At 48.8% G+C, this 13,234-nt stretch overlaps 1 protein-coding gene across 1 annotated transcript; it reads right to left on the bottom strand.

Annotated features, from left to right (window-relative positions):
- Positions 1-400: 400 nt before the first annotated feature.
- LOC311631991 (caspase-14-like) lies at positions 401-12,749 on the bottom strand. Its single transcript, XM_084902856.1, has 7 exons — positions 12,241-12,749; positions 10,611-10,663; positions 8,848-9,000; positions 6,165-6,390; positions 5,352-5,468; positions 3,180-3,289; positions 401-2,524 (listed from the first exon to the last, which is right to left on the bottom strand). Exons 1-7 carry the CDS (start codon positions 12,590-12,592, stop codon positions 2,423-2,425), a joined length of 1,113 nt encoding a protein of 370 aa, XP_084758982.1. The 5' UTR covers positions 12,593-12,749; the 3' UTR covers positions 401-2,422.
- Between the last annotated feature and the right edge of the window lie 485 nt (positions 12,750-13,234).

Here is a 13,234-nt window from a genome sequence, read left to right as displayed (position 1 = left end):
GCATCTTCTCACCGCCCTTTCTAACCCAGACTTCCTTGCTGCTCCTCTACACCCGTTTGCCTGATACCTAGGTGTCCGGTAGTCCTTTACCTGTGGTGCCTGAGCCATGTCCCAGAATCCCTTTTCCCTGCTTTGTTGCAAAGCTCTCATTCTGTTACATGGTATGGTCCCTTCTGTCCACCGCAAGCATCCATCTGTGTAACTTTTCCCAATCACTTCGTACTCTGCGTCTTATGTTAAGTTCGTGCTTTGGAACCCCAGCTGTACCACCTTCTAACAGTGACTCTGAACAAGTCACTGAAGCTCTCCCAGGAAGAGCTGGTGATAATTCAGGTGCCGCCAGCCCGCCTAGAAGCGGCCCCTGTGCCCGGAAGTCCTACAAACGCAAGTGAACGCAGAGTTACGTACGAACCAAGGAGACATTTTAATGCTCTATACAAAAATCAAAGCTACAGAGCAAATGGAACTCCAAGGTTCCAAGATTCAATCACATGTATGGATGCTTAAGAAATCTCACTAACCAAAAAGGACTCAATTATCCCTGAAATGGAGATAGGCCTGGAAATCCTGGGTTGCTTCCGTCGATCTTCACAGCATCCTCACCAACCGCCTGCGTTCGCCTGCAGGCCCAACCGTCTGATGCGATGCCATCTCGAGCCTCTGGGTGTAGGAACAGTCACCTCTGCGGGACGTTCATGAGCAAGTTCCCTGAGAAGTCAAAGTTCCCTGAGGTCCAGCAGGACGAGTTCTGAGTCGGCTGAGCCACACCTCCTTTTCTACAGATGGGGAAACCGAGGTCCGGACACGGTCCACGTTACACAGGAAGTTAGAGCACCATCACAGTGGAAACCCATGCTCAGTTACTGTGAAGACACTCGTCTGCATTCAGATTTTCCTTTTAGCGGGCGGGGACCCAAGGGGCACCCTGAAGAATGTATTCTGGAGGAAGCACACAGAACAGAGGGCGTCTCGGGTGGAAAGGAGAGTGAACTGGGACAAAGTATCAGAGTGTTCAGTGAGGGGATGACTGAGGGAACAGCAGATCATCTGGAATAGCCAAGACCAGGACAAGCCGGGAGTACTCGGGTAGTGTCAGCAGGGCCTGGCTGAGGACTTGGGATAAGCTGATGTACGTTCTGTAGGCAGCGAGGAGGCAAAGGATTAACAGAAAGCGGGTGGGGAGATTTAGGGGAAACAGCTTAACTTCCGACTGACGAAAAGTGGCCATGGAGCCTGGCTCAATGGTTCAGCATTGACCTAGGAACTAGAAGGTCAGGTTCGATTCCAGGTCAGGGCACATGGCCGAGTTGTGGGCTCAACCCCCAATGGGGGACATGCAGGATGGAGCCATGATGTTTCTACTTCTCTCTTCCTCTCCCTTCCTCTCTGAACTCAATAAAAAACATATATTTCTAAAAAGTGGCCATGGGACACACAGGTGGGGATGACTAGCATGTGGCTAGACAGGCACGGAGGTAATGAGGCGAGGTCTGAGGAATGGATAAAATAATGGAAAGGTGGATCAGTCCTTTGCTCAACATTTCTCACGGGGCTTTTGTCTTAAGGCACAGATGGAAGCTGGAATACAGTTACGAGTAAGATACGTGGCCTCTGCCTTTTGGAGCTTACAACTGAAGAGACTAGCAGCCACGACACCGTCTGTGAGTACAGTAGTGTTAAATGCTACAGAAGAAAAGCAGAGGGTCTCCGAGTACTGAAGAGCTGACCTAGCGTGAGGGGCTGCTAGTTCTCTCTCCCTTTTTGTCATCCGAGGCAAGGATGCTTGAACTAAACTTGGAAGGACAGAAGGGACTTACCTATGGGTGGAACAGAGTGTGCCAGGCAGAAAGCAGCAGTTCATTCAAAGGTGCTGAGGCAACGAGGAGGAGCTGGAGAGTAGGAGGGGGGTGAAAACATGAAGGCATCAAAGACACAGAGGACAAGTACAGATACCCAAGGTCAGACTCGGGGATGGCTTAGGAAGTCAACAAGGAGTTCAGCCTGGCTGCAGACAATATGGGGAAACAGGTGAACCAGGGGAAGTCCACATAAAGGCAGTTCCGGATTACTAAGCCAAGAAGATGAGGCTTAACACCAGCACCAAGCGGAGACAGTGGAGAGGATGGGGGTGATCAGCAAGAGAAGGACATGATAAAACAGCACACACACGGGGCTGGACTTCCATGTCTTCATCACAGTTCAGGAAATAAAAAATTCAGTAAAAAAAAAGTCTATTTACAAACTCCAAATACATGTAGTTAAATCTTAGAAAACAACATATGGATACAAAACAAATTAGAGAAATACAACCAGTGACAAAAATAATACAAAATGAGTCTCATTTGTCCTATGCTACAAAGCCTCACAGTTCTTTACAAAGTCTGTTATAAAGAAGTGCTTATTTTTTTAAACCATCCTGATGTCAAAAGTACACGAATCTAGTTAGAGTTGATTCCATGACAAGCGATACTTTTATTGGTTCATCACGCAGAAAAAACTCCGTGTGCACCACCTTGTTATTCACCTGCAAGAGAAAAGCACAAACTGTCCACGAGCCTGCAGAGCCCCGAGCAGAGGGTCTCTCAGGAAACCCGCCAGGAGGAGGTGGCAGAATGCTGACCCCTAGGAACGCAATGCAGACATCACTATAGGGAGATGTCCCACAAGTGCTCGGTCCTGTGAGATAGAAAGAACATTAGACTGGCCAAAACTGGTTTGGCTCAGTGGATAGACCGTCGGCCTGCGGACTGAAGGGTCCCAGGTTCGATTCCGGTCAAGGGCACGTACCTTGGTTGCGGGCACATCCCCAGTAGGGGGTGTGCAGGAGGCAGCTGATCGATGCTTCTCTCTCATCGATGTTTCTAACTCTCTATCCCTCTCTCTTCCTCTCTGTAAAAAATCAATAAAGTATATTTGAAAAAAGAAAAAGAGCTGACCTAGCCTGAGGGGCTGAGGAAAGCACCCCTGTACAAGTGAGCAACACCAGCCAGAGTGAGTTTCTTCTTAATCTGGCATTTTTATGTGAAAAGAGAGTTAATTAGGAAAGGTTGTAAAGGAGCACAGTAACAGCAACACTAACACTGATTACAAGGCTAAGGTCAATCTTGTCATTATAACCTTCTCATCGAGTGCATTCGCTTTAGAGTGAATGAAGCGCAAAGACCCTGGAATGTACTTACTTTGGTGAAAAAGTCGGCGATGTGCCACTTATTCCCATACTTTTCGAAGATTTCAGTCATTGCCTCAATCATCACAGAGCCAGTGCGGGGGTGCCGTAAAGCAACGTGATCTACAAATTAAAACAAACATTCGTGCATTTTCCTCTTCCACTTGCGCGAATTGTTCTTGTGCCCAGTTAAAGCCTAGGAAATGGCTTTGAACTGAGAGGACGGAAACACTCTTGCATTAACAGAAGTGTGCCTGGGGCCATACAGACATGGGCCATTACAGCTGGCCCATGTGACAAACAGCACAAAACTCTCAATAGGGCATTCTTTCAGTAAAGGTTTTCAAATATACACAAAGGTAGGAAGCAAAAGTTTAACACTTCCCCATAGAATCATCCCTCAGGTTCAATGGTTTCCATCATTTCGCCATTTGCTTCATTTTATCCCTCTTCTATTTTTTTAAAATGTTTTTATTGATTTTAGTGAGGAAAGGAGAGGGAGAGAGAGAGAAATGTCAATGGTGAGAGAATCATTGATGGGCTGTCTCCTGCATGCCACTTCCTGGGGATCAAGCTCAAAACCCAGGCATGTGCCCTGACCGGGAATTGAACCCTGACCTCCTAGTTCATAGGTTGATGCTCAACCACTGAGCCACACTGGTTGGGCTGGAGCTCATTTCTTTTTAACGCTGAGTAGTATTCAAAGTATGATATATGACGATTTGCTTATCCATTCACCTAGTGATGGTAATTTGGGTTAGTTAAGAGTTTCTGACTACTTCAAATAACTATTTGTACACTATGAACATGTGTGTACAAATGACTATGAGGACATATGCTTTGATCTCTCTTGGGTAAATAACCAAGAAGTGGAATCTTACATCTAACTTTAGTAGGGACATTTTTCATGTCTCACGATTTAGTATGTTTCATTTTATCTTACTGCCTTTACATTCTTAGTTTCCATTTCTTCACTAACATTTTATCTTGAACATACTACCTTAATCCTTTTTGAAGGTTAAGATAAAACAATCAAATAAATGTCCTTGACCATCTACTTCTGTCTTCTCTACATTTCCCTGTCAAGTTCACCCCTTCAGCACATAAGATTTTAAAAAACTTTTAAGTTATTAGTAACAGTATTAGTAATAAAAATGATGTTATTAGCATAATACATTAGTAATAACATTAGCTAATTTTTCAGTATTTATTATGCCAATTACGATAAGCACAGTATCTGCATTACATAATTTACATAACATCCTAATGACATAAGTAAATTTTGTCATCCTCATTTTACATGAAGAAACTCAACTCTAGCCCTAGATGGTTTGGCTCAGTGGATAGAGCGTTGGCCTGTGGACTAAAGGGTACTGGGTTCGATTCCAGTCAAGGGCACATGCCTGGGTTGCAGGCTCCATCCCCAGTGAGGGATATGCAGGAGGCTACTGATCAATGATCCTCTCTCATCATTAATGTTTCTATCTCTCTATCCTTTCCCCTTACTCTCTGAAATCAATAAAAGTATATTTTTAAAAAACATAACAAAACACCTTAGTCAGTTTGGCTCAGTGGACAGAGCGTCAGCCTGCAGACTGAAGGCTTCTGGGTTCGATTCCGGTCAAGGGCATGTACCTCAGTTGCAGGTTCCTCCCTGGCCCAGGCCCTGGTCAGGGCTCATGTTGGAGGCATCCAATCGATGTGTTTCTCTGACATCGATATTTCTCTCTGACTTTCCCTCTCTCTTCCACTCTCTCTATAATCAATGGAAAAATATCCTCAGGTGAGGATTAAAACACACACACACACACACACACACACACACACACACAGCTGACATAAAAAATAATGCAGAGTCTAAAAGTTTAAATCCTCAGGTGAGGATTAAAACACACACACACACACACACACACACACACACACACACAGCTGACATAAAAAATAATGCAGAGTCTAAAAGATAAACCAATGTTGGCTCAAAAGTTAGCTTTTGAGCCAACATTGTTTGCACATGACAGCCAATGAATGACCTTATTTACTTTGTGGTTACGCAGAGGTTGATGTCTTTCCGGAAGAAATGAACGGTAAGATGCCAACCTACCATTTCTGAAAGTAGGAACCATTGTTGAAGGGAGATGGAGGGGGGTAATGGGCATCTCACAATCATCTAGCTTCGCTGTCTTACCTGCCTGGGTAGGATAGATGATGAAATAATCACTGAACGTGGGCAGCCTCTTCCTCTCGGATATGTCATCCAATTCCATGGGCTCATCATCTGTTTCAACACCACTATCTCTTCTCTCTGTTTTTTGAAGGATGAAGAGACAAACTACAATGATACATCACCGACACCAGCGACCCTTAATAAACGTCACCATGCCCAGCCGGTGTGGCTCAGTGGTTGAGCATCAACCCATGCACCCAGAGGTTGGCAGGGCACATGCCAGGGTTGCAGGCTCGTTCCCCAGCAGGGAGCATGCAGGAGGCAGCCCATCCCTGTAGGGGGCTTGTAGGAGGCCCCTATCATGTTTCTCTCTCACCAATGTTTCTATTTCTCTCTCTCCCCTTTCCCTTTAAAAATCAATAAAACATATTTAAAATAAAATAAATAAATACACAGCTTGTATCTTCATAAGAAGAGAGAAATAAGCTAAGTCGGATGTTAGTCCCACATGCCACATGGAGTCACCTGGAAGGTGGGACATCCCTTTGTACACATAGCCTCCCCCAGCATTTGAAGCTCCCAGACCCACCTCATGAAGTCAGTGACTTGGACCGTTCCTCAGCCCAAGTTAGCTACTCTATCCCAGTTCAGTTTTCCATCCATTCCTTCCCCCAGCTCAAACTCGCTAGTACAACTATACGACTGAAGTTACATCCGCTAAGGATCCTCTCATTTAAAATGTATTATTTGCTCGTATATGTTTTTAAACCTAGTCTTCTTTACTCTGTCATCAGTATGAGAATTTCCTACAAACGTGATGATGTTTCCACTTACCTCCTCTGCAGGCCTGGATTATAAAGATCTTTGGTTTCTCCTGAAGTGCTGGACAATTTTTATTATTGAACATTTCAAAAATCTCTTCCAGGCTGACTCTTTCATCATATTTTATTTTCAGATAGCCTTTTTCTCCATGGGACATAAGCGTGACAAGGCAACAGCTAATTTCATCTTTAATTTCATTTAAGCCATCACGAAATGATGTTAGTTGTTCAAGTAACTCCTGTGAAATAGAATAATATATTGAAACTAGAGGCCCAGTGCATAAAATTCGGGCACAGGTAGAGTCCCTAGCGGCTGCCGGCCAGGGCCTTCCTTCATTCCGTGCCACCCCCTGGTGGTCAGTGCATGTCATAGCGAGTGACTGAACTCCCAGTCAGTCAAACTGCCAGGGTATACTTTGCATATTGGGCTTTTATATATATAGACTAGAGGCCCAGTGCACAAAATTCGTGCACTTTGGGGAAGGGTGTGCCCTTCAACCCAGCCTGCACCCTCTCCAATCCCCCATGGGGATGTCCGATCTAAACCAGCAGTCGGACATCCCTCTCACAATGCGGGACTGCTGGCTCCCAACCGCTCGCCTGCCTGCCAGCCTGATCACTCCCTAACCACTCCCCTGCCAGCCCCATCACCCCCAAGTGCCCTCCCCTGCTGGCCCGGTCGCCCCCAACCGCCCTCCCTTGTAGGCCCGATCCCCCCGAACTGTCCTCCTTTGCAGGCCTGGTCCCCCCCAACTGCCCTCCCCTGCCAGCCCAGTCACCCCTAACTGCCCTCCCATGCAGGCCAGGTCACTCCTAACTGCCCTCCCCTGCTGGCCTGATTGCCCACATCTACCTTCTCCTGCCAGCCATTTTGTGGTGACCATCTTTGACCACATGGGGGCAGCCATCTTATGTGAGGGCCAATTTGTAAATTATCTTTTTCTTGTCCTAAGAAAGGCTTATATGCAAATTAACCAACACTCCATCACAAAAATAGTGGCACCCATAGCCACAAGATGGTAGCACCCAGTCCTCTCAGCCCTGCCAGAGTCCCCCAGTCCTGGGGGGAGGGGGGGGGGTGGCAGCTGAGAGGGGGCAGTGTGAGCAGCCTGGCGGAATGGGCCTCTGGGCCACGGAGAGCCTCTGGGCAGCGGGCGCAGAGCGGCCAGGCCCCACAGAGAGCTACTGGTGCACGGATTCGTGCACAGGGCTGCTAGTATAGGATAAGAACTGAAGGTGGGAGGAAATCAGAGACACTAGAGGTGTATGAAAATACCCACGTCTCTAACAAGAGTTAGTATGGGGTAATTATTCGTTTCTCGACTTGTCACTCCCTTTTGGTTGCTCTCAGAGTTCATTTGCTTTCTTCTTGTGCTACTGGTTCTAGTTTGACAAAATTAGGGCATTTCTGATTATCTACCACAAAATACAACAGAATTATAGCTCTTCAAAGGGTTGGTGTTTTTAGTTCTATTATTAACTTATTTTAATAAAAAGTATTTTATAGAACTAATACTCTTAATAAGGTAGAAACGGAAGGGAATGGAAGAGTCTAGCCATTAAGATACACCTACCGGAGTCTATCAGCAGATGTCATCAAAGTCCACCCGCAGGGGCAGCCATGCATGTCTTAATAAAGACCCTACCCATCTCAATGAAGTAAAGCAAAAAGTAAATGAAGTTCAAATATTGGAAACAAAGAACCAAAGCTCATTATATACAGATAACCTGACTATCTAGAAATATAAAATAAATCAACTAAAAAACTATTAGAATTGGGGATCATCAAGTTGACCAGATGTAAGATTCCCTTACAGAGTCTACATTCCCCCAATTACCCAGCAATAATCATTTAAGCCACATAATGGAAAAGGGGATCCCATCTGTGGTAACAACAAAACTAAAATACCTAGAGGGAAAAAACAAACAAACAAACAAACAAACAGAAAACAAGGAATACGGATTACCTAAGTGAAGAAAACCAAAAATATATATATATTTGGTGAAGAGGCAGCATAAACAAACCATGACATGCTGATGCTTCTGGCTGAGGTGACTTAATACTGTTAATTTGCTAATTCACTCTAAATTAATCTCAATTCAGTGTCATACCAATCAAAATCCCAAAGGATTTCTGTAGAAGTTAACCAGTTGGTTCTCAAGGCCTTAGAGACCAGGTCATTCTCAAGAACACTAACGCAGAAACCTGGTTTGGCTCAGTGGAAGGGAGAGGCAGAGAACATCAATGAGAGAGAATCATTGATTGCCTGCCTCTTGCACGCCCCGCGCTGGGAATCGAGCCTAAAACCCAAGGCATGTGCCCTGACTGGGAATCGAACTGTGATCTCCTGGTTCATAGGGCCCTACTCAACCACTGAGCCACGCCCGTCGGGCCCAATTATTTACCTAATAAAAAAAGAAGGGTATACAATCCAAGCTACAATTTTTCATTTTTATTTTAATGTGTTACCTTTTTTTTAAATATATTTTTTACAGAGAGGAAGGGAGAGAGATAGAGAGTTAGAAACATCGATGATAGAGAATCATCGATCAGCTGCCTTTTGCACACCCCTTACTGGGGATGTGCCGCAACCAAGGTATTATACATGCCCTTGACCGGAATCAACCTGGGACCCTTCAGTCCGCAGGCTGACGCTCTATCCACTGAGCCAAACCGGTTTCGGCTAATGTGTTACCTTTTTGTCGGGGTCGATGCATGACCTATATTCGAACTGGCAGTGGTCAAGCCACTGCTTCATGAGATGGACGTCCCGGTCGGCCCCGAGCCTGTTCTTCTTCACGCACATGAGGAAAGCGTTCCGCCTGCCTCTCAGGTCGTAGCAGTCCTCCTGTTTGCCAGCAAAGCCAAGAAACAAAGTTTAGACCAACCCACGGAAGGCTGACCCCTGAACAACTCGGGTCAATGGGAAACTCCCGGGGTAAGTTCCAGCCTGGGTTATTCAAGGGTCAACGGTCTATGAAACGATGAGTTTCTCCTGGGATTAATGGTGAGGTTTCCCAGTTCAGATCAGGGGCACAGCAGTGATGGCCTCTCTGGGGGGAGGCATGACTTGATTTATAGTTCGTCCCAATACCTTTCTCAGACAACCCCTATATACAACCATAACTACCGTTTCAGGAAGCAGGACTGACAGAGCAACGTGGTAAATGACAACACCAGGTTGGAGCCATTAAAATCCAGAATGTGGGGGATTTTACAGGACAATCTGGTTTCTTTAACACAGCGGTCGGCAAACTCATTTGTCAACAGAGCCAGTTTGCCAACATATATGCAACTAGAAAAGGGCTAAAGAAGACGTTTTTTGTGTTATTGTTTGTTTTTTAAATCCTCACCCAAGGATATTTTTCCATTGATTTTTAGAGCAAGTGAAAGGAAGAGTGAAAGACAAAGAGAAATATCGATGTGAGAGAAACATAATTGGTTGCCTCCTGCACTTTGCACGTGTCCCGACTAGGGCCCGGGCGGGGAGGAGCCTGCAACCCAAGTATAATACTAAGTGCCCTTTACCAGAATCAAACCCGGAACCTGGGACCCTTTATCCAGATTCGAACGCTCTGTCCACTGAGCTAACCCGGCCAGGGCAGGAAGAAGTCTTAAGAGACAAACCAGTCAAATGTAATTGTGTAGACCAGAGTTCTGATTCCAACAAACCAACTTTAAAACACATAGGGCCCTAGCCAGTTTGGCTCAGTGGATAGGGGTTGGCCTGTGGACTGAAGGGTCTCAGGTTCAATTCCGGTCAAGGGCATGTACCTTGGTTGCGTGTACATCCCCAGTGGGGCCTGTGCAGGAGGCAGCTGATCTGTTTCTAACTCTCTATCCCTCTCTCTTCCTCTCTGTAAAAATCAATAAAATATATTTTAAAAATAAAATAAAATGCATAGGAACCAGTCGAGGATAGCTAAATGCTTTGTTTTAGGTAAAAGTAAGGAATTATGGTTCTGTTTTGAAGAAAAGCTTTCTCAGAGATACATACTACAATAAAATAAAGTATATGTAGATGAACGTGATAAGATATCTAGATTTGCTTTAAAATAATGGGGGGGAGAGGGAGGACAAATAAAACAGGACTGGCTATTGTGTTGCTAATTGCTGAAGCAGAAGTATTCCGAGATTGGAGGAGCCATCTTCCCAGTCTCTCTACTTTATGTACATTTAAAATATCCATAATAAAACAACAATTAAAAAAAACCTAAGGCCATGCAAACAGTGTTTTATCTCCAGTGGCCACTTGCTTTGATTTGTAAAATAGAGAGAGTAACAGTGGTTTCAGCCGGCTGTTAGAACAGGAAGCAGTGAGATCTGGCTGAGGGAGATAAGCACAAAGGTGGTGAGTCATCTCTGACCCCACAGGAGCAGCACCCCAAATGTCCAAGTGGGGGCCAAACGCCAGCTTTAATAAGCAGCGTGCAGGGTGGGAGTGAGGGTCATATTTACCGAGTCCCCGTCCACACAGTTATAGCTCCTCTTCAGAGCCTTTCTTGGGATCACTGAATGAATTTTCATGGGAAGAGAACAAAAAAAAAGAACATTATTATTATTATTATTATTATTATTATTATTTTTCTTTTGAATCAAGTTCCTCCCAAGCATTTCCCACGGCCTCTCATGCTTGTGGGTCCAGCAGGCTTCCATCACATTTTAGAACAGCTTCCTTGGGTTAGGGATGCCCCCTCCCCCCAACTCATGAGGCTAGAACCCTAAAACAGAGCTCCCTCAGGCCCCGTGAGGTTCAAGGACAGAAAGACCCCAGCCAGAGGTTAAAGGACAAGGACTAACTGACATTAGGCACATGCACTTCCTGAGGAGGAGACCAAGACATCAATAAAGAGAAGATGAAGGAAGATTAAACTGTGATACATAAACAACTAAGGGGGGGAGGGTGGAGGGAGGGAGGGAAGGAGGGAGGGAGGCAGGGAGAGACAGTGTAAGCACAGTGCAGGGGCAGCAAACCAAGGGGGAGTCAAAGGTCAGTGGGACAGTATCCAGCCTGCAGGCCTTGTTTGTTGGCAATTACAGGTCTCCGCTGCCAACCTGCAAAATCAGCAGCGGCTCCCTACCTCCAACTCAACCAGCTCATATGCAGGCTGAGGGCACGGGCCATGGACAGGCATTTTAGTGTCCACCTCAAAGCCTCCCATATAAGTACTGCATTACGCCTCTCTCTCTCTCTCTCTCTCTCTCTCTCTCTCCATTCACTCATTTATTATACACACATGCACTTATTAAATTTGGGGATAGAGGAGGGACTAATCCCCCTCCCTCAACCTGTTTTCCTGTGCATTTCCTCTACACACCTTCCCAGATTCATGGCAATGAGCTAACGGTGTGCAAGGAGGCGAAGACCTCCGGCCCCCGAACACCCACCGGAGACCCGGCAGAGAGGATTCCAACCGGGGCTGCTCCTGGTGTCCCCTCAAGGCCGCCCACATCACAATCCCTTGGAGGTGCTTGTTACAAATGCATCTCAGGCCTGCTGAGTCCCTCTGACCTCTGAGCCCGCCTCCGAACGCACGAGCAGATCCTGATGGCTATTCTTCTTCCACGGGACACGGGGATTCCCAGCGTGGACAAGGTGCCCATCCCGCCCACGCACCCCCCATTCCATCCCCCTCTCCCCTCCCCCTCCCCCCACCCCACCTGCCCGCCGCAGGTGCAATGAGCCCCTCGATGCTCCCACCCTCCTGGTTCAGCCTCTGCTCTGGGCGCGGAGGGGCCCCTCGGGAGCCGCCTGGAAATCCCCGGGTGGGCCGGAGCCCGCGCCTTGGGAGGACCGCCCCGGGCAGGAGCCCGCGCCTCGGGAGGACCGCCCCGGGCAGGAGCCCGCGTCCCGGGAGGACCGCCCCGGGCCGGGGTCCCGCGCCCCGGGAGGACCGCCTCGGGCCGGGGTTCCGCGCCCCGGGAGGACCACCCCGGGCCGGAGCCCGCGCCCCGGGAGGACCACCTCGGGCCGGGGTCCCGCGCCCCGGGAAGACCACCCCGGGCCGGAGCCCGCGCCCCGGGAGGACCGCCTCGGGCCGGAGCCCGCGCCCCGGGAGGACCGCCTCGGGCCGGAGCCCGCGCTCACCCGGGCCGTAGGCGAGGAAGCCCTGCCAGCGCGGCAGCAGGTCGGTGCGGGGCAGCTGCTGCAGGACCTTGACCAGGACGCGCGCCGCGGTGCCCGGGGGGTAGTGCTTGGCGAGGAGCCGCGCCAGCCCCGCGATGCTGCCGCCCTCCAGCTCCAGCTTGAGCGGCGTCACGCGCGGCTCCTCGTCCTGCTTGGCGAGGAGGGAGCGGAAGGTGCGCAGCTCCTGCGGGGACAGCAGGTCCAGGGTCTCCTGCAGGCGGTGCAGCAGCTCCTCCCAGGCCTGCGTGGTCTCCCCGAGGGCCTGGGGGCCGTCGGACCCCGAGAGAAGGCCGCCTCCGAGGCTCCCCTCCATCTTCGCCCGACGGATCTGCAGCCCTCGGAGGCCGGGAAAGTCCTCGGAGGCCGGGCCCGCGCCGCGCACGCCTCCCGTCCCCCCTCTTTGTTTTGAACAGACGCAGCGGTTCTGCCTGAACGGCAGCCGCGGAGCCGGCCTATGGGCGTTCGCGCCTTCCCCGAGGCCACGCCCCCGCGGGGCCACGCCCCTCACCCCAGCTCCCCTCTTCCTCCCACGCACTCCCCCCCCTCCAACGGTCTCCGCCTTAACCCTCGGCTCAGGGTGGGGGAGCCGATCGGGGAATGGGCCCTGCAGGCTCCTCCGGGGTTCTCTGCCTTGGGCCGCTGCGCCTTAGGCCCATCACCTGGGGAACTTTTAAAGCGCTTCGTGCCCAGGCCACCACCTAGACTGAAGATAGTAAAATCTGGTGTGTGTGTGGGGGGGGGAAGGGGGGGGCCAAAACCGGTTTGGCTCAGTGGATAGAGCACTGGCCTGTGGACTGAAGGGTCCCAGGTTCAAGTCCGGTCAAGGGTATGTACCTTTGTTGCAGGCACATCCCCAGTAGGGGGCGTGCAGGAGGCAGCTGATGTTTCTCATGTTTTGAACTCTATCCCTCTCCCTTCCTCTCTGTAAAAATAATAATAATAATAATAATAATAA

Source organism: Pipistrellus hanaki, assembly GCF_964339955.1.
Source record: "Pipistrellus hanaki genome assembly, chromosome: 13".
NCBI classification, from domain to species: Eukaryota; Metazoa; Chordata; class Mammalia; order Chiroptera; family Vespertilionidae; genus Pipistrellus; species Pipistrellus hanaki.
The sequence above is the reverse complement of the archived record's forward strand: the minus strand, read 5'-3'. Positions and strand labels throughout refer to the sequence as shown.